Source organism: Vombatus ursinus, unplaced genomic scaffold, assembly GCF_900497805.2.
Source record: "Vombatus ursinus unplaced genomic scaffold, bare-nosed wombat genome assembly UNPS02014793.1, whole genome shotgun sequence".
Classification (NCBI taxonomy): Eukaryota; Metazoa; Chordata; class Mammalia; order Diprotodontia; family Vombatidae; genus Vombatus; species Vombatus ursinus.
This window is the reverse complement of record NW_020954571.1, coordinates 3,354,684-3,374,075: the sequence shown is the minus strand read 5'-3', so window position 1 is coordinate 3,374,075 and position 19,392 is coordinate 3,354,684. Positions and strand designations below refer to the sequence as shown.

The window sequence follows — 19,392 nt, the reverse complement described above, 5'->3', positions numbered from 1 at the left end:
TAGGCTTTTCCAGGATAGGAAACCATTGCCCTAAAAATTCTTCTTTGAAAGAAGGCAAAAAATCTTAAAGGTGGATTATCCGAGTATAACTTTTGATTTTGGATGGTTTTATAAACAGAGATGAGAAAGGTCAGAGACCTTGAGGGAGGCAGAAAAACAACCCATTTCAGTGAGACCCCCATCCCTCCTCTTAAGGAACTTTTCCTTTGCTGTTTTCCTGGTTGTCCTGGGATGTTTGGATTCAGAGGCCCTGCTGGGTCGGGGAGAGAGGATTTGAATTATTGACACTTCATGAAGGGCAGGGAGGGTGCTTGTTTCTGAGCGTGGATTCCCTCATGAACCATGACTGGATGCATGTCTGAGAAGAGGATGCCTTTCTCTTCCCCTCCTCCCACTGCTCTTAGCAGACACCAATCCAGCTGCTTCATTCTGTTAGCATTGTGGACTTTCCGCCTCTGGCTTCAGTACCAATCAATCAACAAGAAGGTATTAACTACCCACTATGTGTCTGCTGCAGTGCTCAACTCTGGGAATACAAAGACAAAGAATGAAACAGACCCCTCAGATCACACTGATAAACTATGTCCTGCTTCCCAGGAGGGAAGAGATTCCTAAACTTTCTTCGTCCAGGGATCACTTTGGCAGATGACTCTGCCTCCTGTAGCAGCAATAAAATTCCCTAATAAATACATAGTCAGAGGATATGAACAGAGAGTTCTCAAAGGAAAATCCAAGTTACAAAGATATGAAGAAAAAGTTTAACTCACCAACAATTATAGAAATGTGAATTAAAGCAGCTCTGAGGTTCCACCTCATATACATCAAATTGGCAAAGATGACAAAAATAGAAAATGACAAATGTTGGAGAAGATGTAAGGAGAAAAGGCATGATAATATGATGGAGTTGTGAATTGATCCATCCATTCTGGAAAGCAATTTGAAACTGTGCTCTAAAAGTTACTAAATTCTGCCTAACTTTTGTCTTAGTGATAGCTATAGGCCTATGTGCCCAACAGGATCAAAGAAAGATAAAATACGACCCATATGTTCAAAATATTTATAGCAGTTCTTTTCATAGTAGCAAAGAATTGGAAGCTTATGGTGGTGCCCATGGATGAGGGAATAGCTGAACAATTCAGGCTACATGAATTTAAGGGAATATTATTTCACCATCAGAAATGATGAAAGGTTTCAGAGAAACCTTGGAAAACTTGTATAAATCTGATGTAGTGAAGTGAAGAAAACCAGGAGAATAGTAATAGTGTGACAGGTCAGTCCATGGAGTACTGTTGAAAAACTTCACACATCCACAAGGTTGTTGTATGAGGTATGGAGAAGCGTTAGAATGGAAAAGAGCTTATTTGCAGTGCAGCCAGGATTTTAATAACCCAAGCAGATAGATGTTTTTGAACATTTCCCAGGCAGAAGTGTTGTTAAATACAGGCAATGAAGAAACTATTACAAAGAGAGCTTGAGAAATGGGTACATTAATACCAGCAGTGAATGCTGATAGGAGAAACATTAAGACTTTAGTAGATTTTGTACAAGAACCCCTAAATCAAGAATAGACCCTCCACAAACGTTGGCCAAGTTGGTTTTTCAACACCGTACTAGTTCTGGGCATCGTACTCACTTTGCCTTCTCATTGTCCAAGGCAACCATTGCAGACCTACCCTTCCTGGTGCTCTGGTTCTCTCCATGTTCCGCCCTGGGAATTTACCCCTTCTAGGTTCTATCTAGTCTTCCCAGCTTGAGACTACTCTGAGTAAGTGGTCATGTTGCACTGCCTCTAATTAATGCATTAATGATTGGTAATGTGCTAATGTATAGCCTTCTCAGTGGTATTTTCATTTATCTTAAGCCAAAAGAATGATTGTCTCATGATAGAACTTCATCTAAGTTCTATCTAGAATTAAGACAGGCCAGTTGTGGGGTGTGAGGGTGGTGGGCAGAGCCTTTTTGCTACCTCAAAAATAATTCTTGCAGTAAAGGATAATATATAAGGCTGACTCTGTGAGGAAATAGTCAATAAACATTTATTAAGTGTATACTATGTGCTAGGCGCTTTGCTAACTGCTAGAATACAAATAAGAAAAAAAAAGAAGAAAGACAGTCCCTGCCCTCAAAAAGCTTACAATCTAATTCAAGAAGACAACACACAAAAAAAAAGCTGAAAAGGTTGTGGGGTGGGGTAGAGAAGTGGGTTATGGTGGAGTCCAGTCCAAAGAATGCAGCAGGTGAGAAATGAAGAGTTGACTGGTCTGTGAGCTCTCTTAAAATGGAGGCTTTGGGAGGAATTCTTTATTCTACTCTCCAGCACTCTAAACAGAGGGGCAGGGAGTACTGAGGGTACAAAAGAGGTATAAGAGCCAAACCTAATACAATCTTGAAGGACAATATTTGGTGGAAACTTTGAGGATATTGATTTAAAGAAAGTTGGACAATGTTTCAATGAGGCAGGAGAATTAACTGTTGTATTCTCTGTTTCTCTCCCTTTCCATCTCCCCTGCTATGCGTTTAGGCCAGAATTACTTCCTGGCCCAAGGAAAACCCAGGCTCCTGGTTCAGTGAATTCAAGCGTGGTAAACTGGTAAGGAAGCTCTTCACCTCTTTGCAGTTTTGACTTTAAACCCCACCCCGTCTCGTATTTTACAGAGTAAAATGGCCCGTTGGCCCAAAGAGCAGCCTTCTACCTGGTATAGTCAGTACAAGCGAGGTTCTATGGTAAGTGGCTAACCTCGGCAGGGTCCTCTTGGCCCATGCCTGCTTTGGACATGGCCAAACTCACGGCACTCTGCATGTTGGACTAATAATCATGGTGGGCACTTGCCGTTATAGGTTTGGCCAAACTTCTTCACATTTGGGTGAAATTCTGAGAAAAGATGCCACACTCCTCTCTCCCTTTCTTCAGTCTCCCCACACCCCATCCCCACCCAAGCCACACCATTCTAAAGTTAATTCTGGACTAGGAGTGGGAGGCAGGTTTTAAATTTAGTTTCGTCAGAGCTCAGGGAGTCCAGAGTGGCAGCTGGGAGTGGGCACCATTCAGTAACGAGACTCAGCGTCTGCCAAAGTACAGGGGCTCTCTAGCAGCCTGCGCATCAAATGCAAATATTTTGTGGGAGGATTTCATTCTGCCCAATACCAGCCTATGGACAGAATGAAATTTATTCTAGACCTCTTGCAATGTGGGAACCCTTCCTGACAAAACTCCCTTCTCATCTTCCCAGCCTATTTCTACTCCCAAGTGCCTTTATTGTTCTTCCTTGAGCTCTCATTGAAGCTGAAGCTTTCAACAGTATTGGATAGGACTGGACTCATCTCTCTGTTCTATATAAAGAGATTAAATTATTTGGGGGTACTGACTATGTTATGGCCTTAGATATGGTTTCAGAAATATGGGCTCCAGCAAATGAATTTTTACTCAGTTGGGAGAAAAAAAAATTTAAAAATCTGATTTGGACCAATATAGACCATCCTCTAGACAGTGTAGACCTGGCACAGACTGTCTCTCTCTGTCTTATACACCTGGGTCCAGGTCTGCCTTTGAGGCTCAGATGGTCACATCCCTTTCATTTGCATGGCAGAATGCCATGGAATCCTAGCCACTGACACTCACACAGGTTCTTTCCACCTCCTTGGCTCCCATTGTCAATGAAGAAATAGATAAAGTTTCTAGAATAGAGAAAGGTTGAGAAATGGTGTCTACAGCCTAAACCTTTCACCTTCTGGTCCCTTCCTCAGACCTTGCCACTCCACCCTCAGAATTACTCTAAGGAGCTGCTTTCTTGCCCAGGAATCCAAGCTATGAAGATCAGCAAATTCCACCCCCAAAAGACACTATAGGTATCTGTGTCCCTGGCACCCATCCCTCTCCTCCTGAGTGTGCACACCACTGCCCCTCATGTCGTAGTTCTGCAGAATTCCATGGGAACAGTGGAAGAGAGTATTTCCAAGAGCTTGGCTGTGAGCTAGCATTTTAATCAGCTCTTGATGGACTGTCTCTCATTTCTTAACTTCCAAGCACTTCATTGGCTAATTATTAATATCTCATATTCTATCACTTGCTCCCCCTGCCCAAAACAAAACAAATAAACAAAGACCCAACCATGTCAGCCAGTTGCCCATCACCTTCAGGACTTGTTTTCTCCTTTGCCACAATATAAGAGGCTTTTTGTTATTTTATTTTTGTGCCTTTACACCGCAAACTTGTCCTGTCTTCATTCTCTTTTGCTTTCTTTCTGATCTTTCTTTCCTTTGCACCCTCCTCTGAAAACAGCCACCAAAACACAGAAGGATCTGGAAATGAAATATCACTCGATAAAGAGTAGTAGCTTGAGAGGAGGTGGCATTTGTCCCAGGTGAGATGGGGATGAGGGGACAATGAGGTGGATGGATGAGTGAGGGTAGAGCTCTGTGGAATGTTCAATCCCTACAGATCCAAGGTTGACAAGTCCCCTTTCTGCTATCCTCAAAGTGGGTCATTGCAGCCAGGAGTACTTTATTCCACTTTTGGGGATGCTTACAGCCTGCATTATAGCTCTGAGGGGGAGTGAACCAGCAGAGCCATATGGGGAAAATTCCCTCAAAAAGTTCCCACACATCATAGAACAGTCTTTACTGTTCACCAATGTCCTCTCCTTACAGGAGTCCATTAAAGGCAAGGATGGTGGGCTATTCATTTCCTAATCATTACTCAGAATACCCCAGAAAGCTTTCTTGGACTTTTTGTTTTGATAGCAGACAATTTGACCAAGCTCACAAGTTCAAAGGAAAATACCTGCTTCTCTTATTGTTGCTTCCAATCAAAATTCCTCACTCTCTCTTCAGCATCTGCAGATGCCTGAATGAATATTCAATGAGGGCCCCTTCTTGTGGGATATTATAGTTTATCTCTGCTGTCACAGACATAATAGGCGGAACTAAAATTGCCTGGGAACTTCTGTTCCCCCACCTGGGGAAAGGACCTCATTTCAGTGAGCTGTGGTAGCCCTCCTACACAGAGATGCAACCTGGAAAGGAAGGTGGTGTCTTGTGAAAATTTTATCCTATTAACAGGCTGTCCCTAAAGGAGCAGCTTCCTGTGTCAGATCCTTCTGTGCCCTAGTGATTTTCCTCTGATCTCTTCCCTCTGGCATGCATTCTTTCTCATAGTCAGTCATATTTCCCTCTCAGAAGGACCACCCAGCCGGATCCTGATCTCTGGTTTGTATACCATTCTTTTACTTATATATTCCTGGAATTTGGTTTGTCTAGACCCTTGTGGTACTTTGCCCTGGTCACATGACATTTACACTGATATATTCAGATGCGGTAACCACATTTTGAGGTGAGCATTAATAATTTGAAGAGGATCTGGAGGAGGACCACCAAGATGGTGAAGGGCCGCAAGGTCTCATCATATGGGGAACAATTGAAGGAACTGATGATGTTAGTCTGAAGATGAGAAGACTGGGAGGGAAATGATAATTGTCATCAAAGGTCATAATGTGGATGGATTAGATTTAATCTGCTTGGCTGTGGAAGGATAAAATGAGGAGCACTGGATGGAAGTTACAAAATACCAAATTTAAAGTTAATATAAGGAATAACTTCCTGACAATTAGGGATCTCCAGTAATAGAGTGGAATATCATGGTTTCCCTCTCAGTGGTGGTCTTCAAACAGAATCTGGATGGCCAATTATCAGGTACGTTATAGAGAGAATTCTAGGTCAGGTATAGGTTAGACTACCTGCCCTCTGAGGTCCCTTCCCGCTCTCACATTCTGTGAATCTGCATTGGTTTCACAGTGTGACCCTGTATAACCTAAAATATTTTTTAAAAGAGAATTTTCCAATCAATTGTACATCCCCTTAACTAGATTCTCTGTGAGGCTGGCCTTTGGTTTTAATGCCAAGGAATTTAAGGACCTTTTATCAGAGCAAAACCCCACTGACCTTTGCTCTGGAGGAGTTTTCCACTCTGGGACTATGCCTCTACCTGTGTTCCTGACTCATTAGGATTCAAGGGTCTCATCGTGGCCACAACATAGGAATTAAGCAGCTCCTGATTCAGCCAACAGAATCACAGCCTAAACTTGGCTACCTTTCACTCCATTTTAGGATTTCAACCCGAATAGAAAACAAGTGTTACCGTGAATTAGATATCTGACTTGACCAGTTCTTAAAAAGAAATACTGACCCCTTCCCAACCCAGCTCAGCTTCCATCTTCTCATGAAAACTTCCCTGACTACTCCAGGCAGAACTCATCTCTCCTTCCTGTGTACATTGTGGTAGAGTGGAAAGACCACTGGCTCTGAAGTCAAAGAACACTGACTTCAAATTCTGCCCCTAACACTTACTACCTATGTGACTTTGGGCAAGTCACTTCACCTTTGTGGGCCTCTGTTTCCTCATCTGTAAAATGAGAGGATTGGACCAGATGGCCTCTGAGTTCCCGTCAAGCTCTATTTCTGTGATTCTGTGAACATCTCTGTCTCTCAGACAATGATGACTTACATACAAAGTTATATTGACAGGTTATCAACAGCATGGGTGGAGGGAATTCCTTTACCTATGAAATCACAAGTCCTTGACATGCTGACCAAGTGTCATTTGACGTTTATGCACTGCCTTATTTCATGAGATCTCTTCTTGTATGTTTATGTTTAATACCTATCTAGATTACAAATTCCTGAAGTATTTCATATTTCCTTGTACTCCCTTCTCCTCCAATGTCTAGAATGGTGCCCCAACCATAGGAGACATCAATGAATAGTCTTTGATTGATAAGCTGTTTAAATGACAACTACCTCACATTAGAAAGTTGCTTCACCCATCTATTGCTAATGGAGCCAAGGAGGATGGTGTCTCCCCTGACTGTTGTTCCGTGACTCTTTGGGGAAAGCTTAGAGAGGGTTTTTTATTGTCTCTCCAGGCTCTGGGATTATTTTCTCCTAGGAGATTTAGTAAACCAGCCCCTTTTCAATGCCAAGCAACCCAGCTGTAACTGTAGATGGGGAAAATATGCATCCATCTGTGAAGAATGGAATGACAGGCCAGAGTCTGCCTATTGGAGATATTTTTCCTTGATACAGATGGGGTTATAAAGATTGTACAGGAGGACCCACATATATTTAAAAGGATGCTGAGATCTCCAGGTGTCTGCACTATGACTGCCTGAGCAGTTTCCCCAGAATGCACCAAAGGGGCCAAGGCCCACCTGTCACCCTTCAGATGGGTCTCCAACATATTCAATCCAGCTCTGTTGACAGGGACACATTGAGACAGAGCATCTTCTCATGTTTTAAACTGAGTTTTGGTTTCTTTTCTTCATTTTCCAGTGGCGCAGATAAAACAATTCTTGCATTATTAAGTTAAGGGCTGTTGATTAGCAATTTTACTTATCAATTTTATGATCTCAAAAGTTGTTTAAAAATATGAAGCCTCAGGCTAACTTCACCCTTTTGGGAACCTTCCCAATCCTGCTGTTAGACTGGGCTTAAGGAATGTAAATTCACTTTGCTATGATCCTAAGTAAGACCCAATTAGGAATAACCTATCACCAAAACACAGGAAAATCCGCAGTATAATCCACAGCCTAATAGGCATACCTTTGATATTGACCATTATTCAGGGATATTCTTCCTGTTGCTCCCTTCCCTTTGGTGTGAATGTTGGAGATTTGGCAGTATTGATGATTCAGTAAACAAAACCCTACACTACCAGTGTTCTATATCCCTTGCTCTCTCCTATCTTCCAACATGGAAATGCGGCCTTCTAAATGTTAGATGGCATCCTAATGAGGCAGCATACCCACTTTGGGGTATGTCACCAAACCTTTCAGTTATCTGATATCCATCCCAGCTAGTGTGAGACATAATTTGCTGATACCTTTGTGTGGGATAGGAGACTCTTTCTCTAAAACCTATCCCTGGAACCAGATATTCCTCACCCCATCCTCAAGGGTGGATGACTCCCCACTGAAGCTGCAGGGCTTGTGTAAATATGACAGATTCGTTTTCCAAGGTCCTCATCCTGGTTGCTTTAAGCCAGGTTTTCAGAACTGCCTGCTCCTTGTATGATCTAAAGACAATTAGGGCACCTTTGACTTAAAGAAAAGTGTAAATTATTATTGTTGTTGCTGTTTATTATTATTATTATTATTATTATTACATAATTCCTGTGCTAGGGACTATGAAAGGTACAGAAGAAGTATAAGTATGACTCCTAGAAAAGATAAAGGAAACGTAAGACAGTTTGTGTCTTTGAAATCTTACCATCTCATTGAAAAAATAAGAATCATATACATGAAATGATCTAAAACAGGGCAAGATAGCCAAATTACAGACCACAAATACTTAGAAATTCATACAGAGGAGAGATGATGCAGGGTGGTCAAGGAAGGCTTTGTATCATAAGTGAGATTTAAGCTGGTCCTTGAGCTTTGAATATTCAGACTTGGCCACTGAGAATTCATTCATTCATTGGACAATCATCAGTAAAATTTATAAAGCCCCTACTCTGCACAAAACACTGTGTTCAGCACTGAATGGGATACAAAGTTTAGATAAAGACAGGGTCCTTGCCCTTGGTAACTAGAAGGAAGTGAATCAGATGTCACTGAGGGGCAAAAATGGAGCATGATGCAGCCCATGATAATAGTAATCAGATAGTTTCTTTTGAATCCGTGCCTTCCGAAGGCAACTGGTTTTGTTTCCATTTTTTAAAAAGTCTTAAAGGTATGTTAACGTGGCTCAAAGATGTTCAATTCTGGCTTTACACTGTATTTCAAATGACATAAAAAATGGGACTGCAATTTCAAAAGCATAAAGCACTATATAGAAATGCCAGGATTTTATGGATCATTTGTTATTGTTACATCACTGTCTAGTTTCTCCTGTCCCTCCTTGTCTCCAATACCCTTTAGCTCTCCTACGTGGACTCAGAGGGGAATCCAGTCGGAGTGGTACAGATGACGTTCCTCAGGCTCCTCAGTGCTTCAGCACGTCAGAACATCACTTACAACTGCTACCAGTCAGTCGCATGGCAAGATGCCACCACGGGCAGCTATGACAAAGCCATTCGCTTCTTGGGCTCCAATGATGAAGAGATGTCCTATGACAACAACCCTTACATCCGAGCTCTCATGGATGGCTGTGCAGTAAGTATCTCACTGGCACCATGGTCAACATACCATACACCTGGGGCCAAGGTCAAGGATTTGGAGAACTTAATGAACATTTAGCTTTATGGGATTAGCTATGGACTGGACTGTGATTTCTTTTGGGAACTTCTGGGTAAGGAATCTCCCCCTACTAATGCAGGTCAGTATCTCCTCTGCAAATTATAATCTTAACAATTGCCTAGAACAGAGGTGTCAAACACAGCCTGAACCAGATTAAAATCAAATTGGCAAATATTTAATAAAACAAATAAAAATACGATAAAACATAATGTCAACATGGGGCTTTCCAAATCAATATACAGGCCAAAGGGATCCCTATACATGATTTCATGGCCCAATTTCTGTTTGAGTCTGACACCACTGGCCTAGGGCACTGAGAGTTCCAGTAACCTGCCCAAATTTGCACAGCCAGTATGTGGCAGAGGCAGGATTTATTTGGGCCTAGGTCTTCTTGGTTTCAAAGCCAGCTCTCTATCCACTCTATAATACTGCTCCTCATATATGCATATGTGCATATATACAATATGTACATATGTGTATATATAGTATATGTATATGTATGTATATCTATATATACATATATACTTATCATGCATATATGCATGCACACCCTTGGTCACAAAGGGAACAGAGTTTAGGGGCTCACTCCAACCCAGCTGCTGGGGAAACATCTCAAAGTCCTACTCACAGTGGCTTAGGGAACATATCTTCATACCTATAGGGTGGCACATGTATTCCCAAGAGAGAGAGGAGATCAGAACTGAAATCTAGGTTTATGTACAAAGTTGCAAAGTTTTGACTGAAGGATAAAAGATGCACCTTTCCTTCATTCATCTCTGAATCATAATGTACATAAACTCTATCTCTCTGGGTCCTGCTATAACCCAATAAGTTTGTCTTAGTAGCTAATATGTGGATAGGTGCTAGGGTTTGATTCATCGTCTCTGCAAGGTAATATTTATGTTATGGAGGCATTCTAGAGACTATGTTAGCCAAAAGGAATAACTAAATGTAGATATGTCAGGGTTAGAGAGAGAGAGGTTTGGAGGATATCTACCTATCATAGGATACGAAGGCTACTCCAACTCCTGATAGGAAGTATCCAAAAGCTGTGAGCTCCAGATTGACCCCTGATAAAACTGTGCCCTTCATTCAGTTTGAGGAGACAGTGAATGCAGTCTGGGCAAAAGGGGAGGATTCAATTGGCATCCATAATTCTCTTGCCATTGTTGTAAAGAGATAAGAGCATTCTTCCCCCTTCCCCAAATTCTGAAAGATGTATAAGATCATTGATTTTCAAGACCTCTGAGCCTAGGAAGACTCAATACCTTTTATCCCTGCATTGAAAACCAGAGGCTCCTGAGTCTAGCCTGGAGTATGGACAAACGGACAGAGCCAGTCTACAAGGAAGAAAAATAATTATACTTAAAAATATGATAAAATAATTGGCTTGAAGGAGATCTACTCTAACATTCAAAGCAAGGAATTGAGGAAGTAAACAAGGTCACTTTGTTAGAGCAAAGGGCCAGAGCCAGGGCTTAGGGCTCCCAACCTTCCCTAGGAGAGCAAAGGTGAGACTGGGTACTTTTATTAGGTATTATTAATAATATCAATTAAAATTATAATAACTAATAGTTATTTATTAATAGCTTAATAACTAGAACTTAGGCAGCTAGGTGGCTCAATGAGTAAGAATGCTGGACTTGGACTCAGGGAGACCCAAGTTCAAATCCTGACTCACATACTTACTAGCTATATGACCCGGGGCAAGTGACTTAACCTATCACTTAAGCCTCAGTTTCCTTATCTGTAAAATTGGAATAATAATAGCACCTACCAGGATTAAATGAGATTACATACGTACAACACTTCACAAACCTTAGAGCATTATATAAATAAATGTTCATACAGTGCTCTAAGGTTTGCAAAGCTCTTTACATGTTATCTCTTTTGAATCTCACAATAACTCTATGATATGCATGCTATTGTCATCCCTATTTTACAGATAAGTCAACTGAGTTTGAAAGAGATTAAGTGATTTGTCAAGAGTCACACAACTAAGTAAGTGTCTGAGGCAGGATTTGAATTCGGGTCTTCCTGACTCCAGGTCTAGCACTTTATCTAACGCTCATCTAGCTAACTTTTTTTCTCTCTACCAAATACAATGTGATGAAGAAGATAGCCTAGCAGTAAAAACATTGGATAGCCTTCCAACTCACTCCACAGACACTTGGTGAACTTACAACTTTGTACACATTCACCTGCCACCCTAACCAGGTTCATGCCAATGCTAGACCTATAACTAGGGATAGGCTGCCTAGAGCTGTACAAGGGTGTCAAAATTTATAGGGCACTTACAGTACTTGCACTCCTGCAAGGTAGAAACAACTGAGCCCAGCCACTAGTTAGCAAGACTAGTTTAAAAAGAACAGATCAATCAACAAGCACTCATTAAGCACTTGCTGTAAGCTTGACACTGTGCTAAATGTTGGTGATACCAAAAAAAAAAAGAAAGAAAAAAGAAAAAGAAAGAAAAGAAAAGAAAAATCAAAAATATTCCCAGCCCTCAAGGATCTTATGGTTTAACGGGGAAGACAATGTGTATACGTATATCTGAGATACATGTATATAAAAAGTAGACTGAAGACAACCTTCAAGAGGGAGGAAGAAGAAGCTTCTTATCCAGGAATTTACCCCAAATCTATTAATAATTCCAACCCATCCTTCCTCTCAAGGGAATAAGTTCCATTTATTTTCTTCCCACTGGATGAAGTAGGGTGGTTTATCATTGGTCCTGTATAAAATTCAATAAGGGCTCCTCTTGTGCTCGGTGTGGAATTTGAAGGATCATAGGCTCATAGAGTCAGAGCTGGAAAGGAATTCAGAAACTCCATGTATTACATTTTAGGAAACTGAGACCCAAGTGGATTAAATGATTTGAGGTAGCAAGAAACAGGGGTGGGATTTGGGAACAGGAAAGGCCTCCTGAAGAAAGTGATGCTTAAGCTGAATCTTGAAGGAAACAGAGATTCTATGAGATGGAGGGGGAACATTCAGGACATGGCGGTCAGCCATTGCAAACATTCAGAGGTGAATGGTGAAACATTATTGGTGAGAAACAGCAAGTAAGCCAGTGTGGCTGGACCACAGAGTGAGAAAAGCAGAGTAACAAATAAGATGTCTGGAAAGACAAAAAGAGGCCAGGTTGTGAAGAGCTTTAAATGCTAAAATGAGCTAATATTTGATCTGAGAAGTATTGTGGAGCTTATTGGAATTTGTGGAGTCAGAGGAGAGGGGACGTGCTTTAAGAAAATTGCATTGGCAACTATGCAGAGAATAGAAAGAGCCTTGAGGGAGGAAGGCTAGTTAAGAGACTCCTGCAGTAGTCCAGGCAAGAGGAATTGAGGGGTCAAGCTAAGATGGTAGCTCTGTGAGTGGAGAGAAGGGGAAATAAACTAGAGGTATTATGGAGAGAGAAACATTAAAAGTAAAATTTGACAATTTATTAGATATGTTAGGTGAGTGAAAATGAAGAGCTGAGGAATAATAACAATAATACCTCACACTTATATAGAACTTTGATTTTCAAAGCCCTTTATTATTTATTATGCATTATCTCATTTGATCCTCACAACAATCCTAGGAGGTAGGTGCTACTATTATGTCCATTTTATAGATTGGGAAACAGAGGCTGCAAAAGGTTAACGACTTGACCAAGATCACACAACTAGTAATTGTTTGAGTCAGGAGAGATAAAGAGTTCTGTTCTGGACGTGCTGAATTTGAGATGTCTATGGGGCATCTAATTTGAAATGTAGGTCTTTGGTGATTCAGGAATGCAGCTCAGGAGGGAAAGTAGGGATGGACATATAGATTTGGTAATCATAAGCGGAGAGATGATAATTGAACCTTTAGGGGCCTAAGAGATCACCAAGAAAGACTGTAGAGAGAAAAGAGGAGAGTGCAGATTAGAAACCTTGGGGAATGCCCAGTTAGTGGGAGATCCAGTGAGAGAGACTGTAAAGAAGCGGCCAGGTGGAGGGGAGGAGAACCAGGAGAAAAAAAAACCCAGAGAGAAAAGAGTGTTTGGGAGAGAAGGTGGTCAGTGGTGTCAGGAAGATCAAGGACGAAGAGTGAGAAAAGGTCGTTAGATTAGATAAGGGTTCACTGACCCCGAAATAAATGCTGCTGCTTTCTCCCCCACCATGGGAACTACACTGTGGTCCTCCCCACACTTAACTCTCCTACCATCAATTGAATTGCCTTGGTTTTCAAAATTGCTGGTTATAACTCTTCCATAGGCTCACAAGACCAAGAGGACCCTGTTTCTGAGAAGGGCCTCAAAGGACCCCATTTGGGGAAGGGCATGGCCACCCTTCTTGATGTTTAATTATAGACTAAAGAAGTCCCCAAACACCCTTACTTTGCATAATGACTCACCATGAACTTCTCTTCCAGGAATTTATCCCAAATCTGTTTATAATCCCAACCCATCCTTCCTCTTAGGGGAATAAGTTCCATTTATTTTCTTCCCACTGGATAAAGTAGGGTGGTTTATCATTGGTCCTGTATAAAATTCAATAAGGACTCCTCCTGTGCTTGGTGTGGAATTTGAAGGATCCCAGGTTCACAGAGTCAGAGCTGGAATGGAATTCAGAAACTCCATGTATTATATTTTAGAACACTGAGACCCCAGGGGGTTAAATGATATGAGGTAGTAAGAGACAGGGGTGGGACTTGAATACAGATCCTGACTCCCCCCATTCTGTCTCTGTCATGAATCCATTCCTTTCCCCTGTTGGCCTCTCTCTTCAGATCCAGTAAGCCTGGGCATCGGTTTTCTCTCCTTCATTTGTGAAAAGTCCCAACATGTAATATTCACTGATAACCAGCAGTGACCAGACCTAAGAGAAAGACATTTTTAAGGTCTCAGTCCTCTACTTAGGTAATATACAATCCAGCTTCCTACCCTCATTAGCTTCATTTTCTGATACTGCCAGCCCCTCCCCCCACCATGCCCCTTAGCCCACTGCAAATGGCCAAATGACCCCTGACTGATCAACCAGCTATCACATTACTGAATTCTGCCTCTCCCTTCTGGCCACCTCTAGCTCCTTAGACAAGGAGAGTTTCCAAAGAAATGCAGAAGGCACGTCAGGCCAGAACACCCACTGTGGCCTAAGAGACTTGGGCTGATTTGTATTGTAATAGCAAATACCAAAGGAATTGAGGTTCTAATTCCTGGGCCATTATTTGGATGTGTTAACCACTGATCTTATTGCCCTGATGGGCACAGTTGCTGGGATGTGCCCAGTCCTTTGGAGAGAAACAAATCACAGGGTGTGATGGGCTGAAAGGCTGTATCGCATAAATTCACTTGTTTGTGCAGTTTTGCATGCCCCAGGGGGAACATTGTTGCTACCATAATAGTTATTTATGTTTCTGAAATAACAGGGTGACCAGCCAGCCCAGTAAAACAGTCAGAGCCCTTGAGAATTCTATCAAACTTTAAATATGTCCTCTCAAACCACTTTGGTAATCATAGGCACGCAGCCCATAAATTCTGATGAAATGGCAAATATCTGTTTGGCAACTTCTGCCCCTTCCTTAGGAAGGCAAAGGGACTGCACTGGAGTCACTGCGAATTCCTCGTGCCCTGTCTTAGGCCCAAAGGAGGTGGCAGTGGGGGGGGGCTGCTCCAGGTCTGTATTTTTATGTAGCAAAGCCTATATTAAAACTACGGCTTTCGAAATTAGACGGAACCTTAAGAGGTCATCTAGTATACTCTCTACCCAGTGCAGACAGCATCCCTTTCAAATGACTCTCCAGATATACCTATCAGGTCTGCTATACTTTCCCCAAGCTTCCCTGAAGTTTCGAGGTTTGGAAAATACTCGTGCTCTGTCTGCCTACAATTAGGCCAAGTTCACTGGCATTTCTATTGACTTGAAGAAGCAATGCGACAGAGCAGATAGTGTGCTACATGTGAAAACAAGAAAACCTGGGTTCAGATCCTGCTTCTGATTCTTGCTATGTAGTCACAGAGTCACCTGTCAGAGTCTCAGTTTCCTAATCTGTAAAATGGGGATAATAATAACAATAATGCTTGCCTCACAGGGTTATTGTGAAGCTTAGATGAGGTTATATTTGTAAAAAAAAAACTTCAAAAGCTTCAAAGCACCATATAAATGTTAGCTATTATTAAGTAGGTTATTATTACCATTAAACAGAAATACTATTATATTGACTAAAATTCAGAAGACCTAGGTCTTGGCCCTACAACTAATTCTGTGTGACCCTGGGACAAGTCACTTTACCTCTATCTGAATCTTGTTTCCATGTCTGTACTGTAAAGCTGCTGGTCTTATGCTCTCTAAGGTCCCCTCCAGCTCCATGGTCATACATTCTAGAGTTCCCACATGTGAGTGGCTTCTAGCCTGCTAGACCACAGGGAAGCCAGGTAGCCACACTTGATTCTATCCAGTTGCTATCACAACTGGACAGTGACATGGATCCTTAATAGGATTTGTCTTCTGTGGCCCTAGCAAACCATTTAGGGCATCTAGGTGGTGCAGTGGATAGAGTGTTGGGCCTGGAGTCAGGAAGACTCATCTTCATGAGTTCAAATCCAGACACTTACTAGTTGTGTGATCCTGGGCAAGTCATTTAATCCTGAGGAAGGGAAGTGGTAAACCACTCCAGTATCTTTGCCAACAAGACACCAAATGGGATCACAAAGAGTCAGACATCACTAAACAACAGCAAACCATTTGTATTAGACTACTACGTTAAGGTGATCTAGTTAGCATGTTACCCCACATACATTTCACTGGAAGCGGTTATATTTGATGATTGCACTAACCTCCCAAGGACTGATTTTCTTTTTAATCAGTCTTTCTGTCTCTCTCCCCATTTCCCCTCTCCATTAATTTTAGACAAAGAAAGGCTACCAGAAGACGGTTCTCGAAGTCAACTCCCCCAAAGTGGAACAAGTGCCTATCGTGGACATTATGTTTAATGACTTCGGTGAAGCCTCACAGAAATTTGGATTTGAAGTGGGACCAGCTTGCTTCATGGGTTAAGAGCCACCCAAAACTAGTCTCCAAATGAGCAACCTCGTAACCTCATTTCACCATTTTTTTTTTTTGCGTGTTACACGCATGTTCTGATACTGGACAGCAAATGGTCTCTTTTTTAAGTCCAATCCAACCCCTCCCAATCCACCTGAATTCAACTGTGCCATTGCACTCACTGTGTTGAATCTAAAACCAAGAGAGAGAATGAAGCAAAGAGAGAACCCCTCCCCCTAACAGGAACAGAATCACATGATCTAGACAAACCATCCATGGCAGGCAGCCAATCAAAATCCAAGTACTGTACATCCCACCAAATGCTTGTTTCTCCAATTTCTCTGTGGACTTTACAATTCATCCACTCCAACATATCATAGCAAAAAAAAAAAAATGGGGCAAAGACTTTTCTTATCACAGCTTGCGACCGATCAGTATTTATGGACTATGTTTTGTTTTTAGAAATAACAAAAGAAACTTGAAAATGTGTGATTCACTTGACATTCAAAAATGTTCTGAAGCAAATTTTGTAAAGGTCATTTCCACAATTGTTAGTGCCTCCATTTATTAAAAAAAAAAAAAATCCCCCCAAAGATGATAGCTAAATGTCTTTTTGTGCATACCTTTCCCATGTACTAAAGGTGCTTATATTTTTGTAAGTTTGTAAGTAAATATTTGTATTGTAGATTATTATAAATGTTAAGTATTCCTGGCTTCTCAATATGCATGCAGATGAAACCACAATTCCAGTGGGAAACTCTAGAAACAGGGAAAACTCGTCTGAATGCCATTCTTGCTCTCCATTACTAATTAGCAATGGGAGCCCTCAGCTGAGAAATTGCCCCAGAAGGGAAAAGTATACAAGTAAGCAAGAATTCATGCCGGAGAGGGCTGCCCATGAAAAAAACAAAACAAACAAACAAATTCATGTTGGTGCCACTGTTCCCTGAGACATTTTCATCAACTCTGCTTTTTAAATGAAAAAAAAAGCAATAAAAGAGGAACCCAATTTCCAATTCTGCCTCTTCCATGCATGTTTCCCTTCGTAGGCAAGTTTAAATTAATTTGCAATTATTTCCTAAAAAAAATAAATTTTCTTTTTCTTCCTGCAGATCCTGATGGGAGAATGTATATGGCAGGGAAATCTTGTTTTCTATAAATAATAAGTGAAAATTGGTGCTTTTTTTTAAACATTTCTTTTGTGGTGCTATCTTAAGAACTCCTTAATACAACACTGGGGGTGCCCAGTCATGATGCATTCTCCCTACTTTCTGTGCATTGGCAGTTGCCTGTATAGCCTGTGCCTCATGCCCTGGACCTTAATATAAATTCAATTCACCTTCACACCCATTCAGTATATGGAAAACACTCTCCTCATGCCCACACTCCCTCTCTGCCTGTCTCTTATTGTCTTATTGGTAACTTATCATGCCCATGTACAAAGTATTATGTGTACTTACTTGGTTTGGGAAAAAAAAAAAAGACTATTCATACATGTTCTCTGGTTGTAATTATCCCAGATTGTACTCAGTTCCTGAATGTTTGTGGTGCTAATTTATGTTTGTTCATTGTACTGAAATGAAGATGGAACTGTCCAGTTATCATGTGAGCTGTCTCAGCTGGGCTGCCTTAAAAACAGCTTAGACAGAGAAATGTGCAATTAGCTTCGTAATTCCTAGCGTGGCTGCCAGAAGCCCTGCTTTCACACAGCCTTCTTTCCACGTAAGCAATTTGAATTTCCATCTGCAAAAGCCACGGATGCATTCTTCTGCAGATTGCTCCCCTCAGATCTCTGCAGTGGAAACACTCCCTTCGTGTACGTATGGCTGTGGCTTGTCTCTCCTTGTGGGACAGTGGCCTGAGTTTGAGTTGGGAAGAGCAGGTGAAGGTGGGCTCCATGAGTCAGGAAGGAAAGGGCATCATTTACTGTGAAAAGTTGCCTGCACATGATGCCCTTTCCATCTGTGGAAAGGGAAAACTTGAGTTGGTTTTAGGGAAGAGAGTCCAAGGGTCCCCTGGGTGTTCTGCGGGGGCTGGAGCTGAGTTTGCCACAGGAGGCTAGGATACTGACTGCTATGGTGCTTTGCCTTGGTGCCTCCCCTTGCACCTATTCATACCAACTTGGGAAATGGTACTAGCTTAAGAAATTACAGCAGATTCTTTGAGGGGGGCACACGAATCCTCTCCAATAAAGCAAAAATGGACGTTGTTCATGCCAAAGAAAAGTCTAGCTCCTGCTTTGGTCAGCAGTCATATTCCAAGAGGTAGCAGACAATCATAAGCTCACAAATTCATTCATCTCCTCGAGAGAGAAAAGCCATAGAGAATGGTTGCGTTCACACCATGTGATTTTCGTCTAGGTTATGTGATTCTGTGATGATGATTTTTCATCAAAGGAGTTTTGTCCTTTTAATTTCTTTGTAATTTAAAAAAAACATTTTTCCCCCTGTTGATGCCTTCAAACTATTGTAATTTGTAATGAAGTCCAAACTTGTCCCATATCCCCTACTCCCCTCTCCCAAGACCACTTTAGCTACGGTATATGGCAATAAAATTACTTCTTATATTTGCAGAAATTCTTTTTGTGTAATTTTATTTTTTGCCCTAATATATATGACTTGAATAGATGTTGATTAAAAGGAAGAAAAGAAAAAAAAACTCTATGGAAGAGATTCTAATACATAAAGCCCTTTGAAATATACTATCAAATGACGTATTGTGCATTTCCTCAGAGCCCAGTAAACATGTCATAAAATTTAACTGTAATGCCCAGGGAAGGGGTATTTTTAAATATTTTAAACCTGTGTAACAAAGGAATAAAATGTAATAGTTTTTTTTTCAATAAATCAAGTTTCCTGTTTCCACCTTAACCAAAGTGATGTGGATGTCTTCTTAAGTATGTTGGAGCCTGATTACACCCTCTTCCCCTGCTTTCATTGATGTGCCAACAGACTCTGAGAAGGTCTAGAGTTCCCCAAAATAATGAACTTTATTAAAGAGAGAAGAGTAAGACCAACTCTATAGAGACAACTTTTTTTTTTAAATTTCAGAAAAGATGCCTCCCTTTTAAAGGAAGTAGATATTGACTTAGCTACATATGATGAATTTGTTTCTTTTAAATAATAAATCATTTAATAAGCATTTATTAAGCACAT

The 19,392-nt window shown here is 41.2% G+C and overlaps 1 protein-coding gene across 2 annotated transcripts in view; it reads left to right on the top strand.

Annotated features, from left to right (window-relative positions):
* The window catches only part of COL5A1 (collagen type V alpha 1 chain), a 303,659-nt gene extending 284,552 nt beyond the window's left edge, over positions 1 to 19,107 (top strand). Inside the window, exons 64-66 of one of the 2 annotated variants that reach the window (XM_027869258.1) lie at positions 2,656 to 2,724; positions 8,910 to 9,143; positions 16,103 to 19,107. In XM_027869258.1, the coding sequence (XP_027725059.1) occupies positions 2,656 to 2,724; positions 8,910 to 9,143; positions 16,103 to 16,249 (450 nt within the window). In that variant the 3' untranslated portion in view covers positions 16,250 to 19,107. Of the gene's footprint in view, positions 1 to 2,521; positions 2,591 to 2,655; positions 2,725 to 8,909; positions 9,144 to 16,102 lie in introns of both variants that reach the window. The other variant, XM_027869257.1, reaches the window with a different exon arrangement.
* Positions 19,108 to 19,392: the final 285 nt, after the last annotated feature.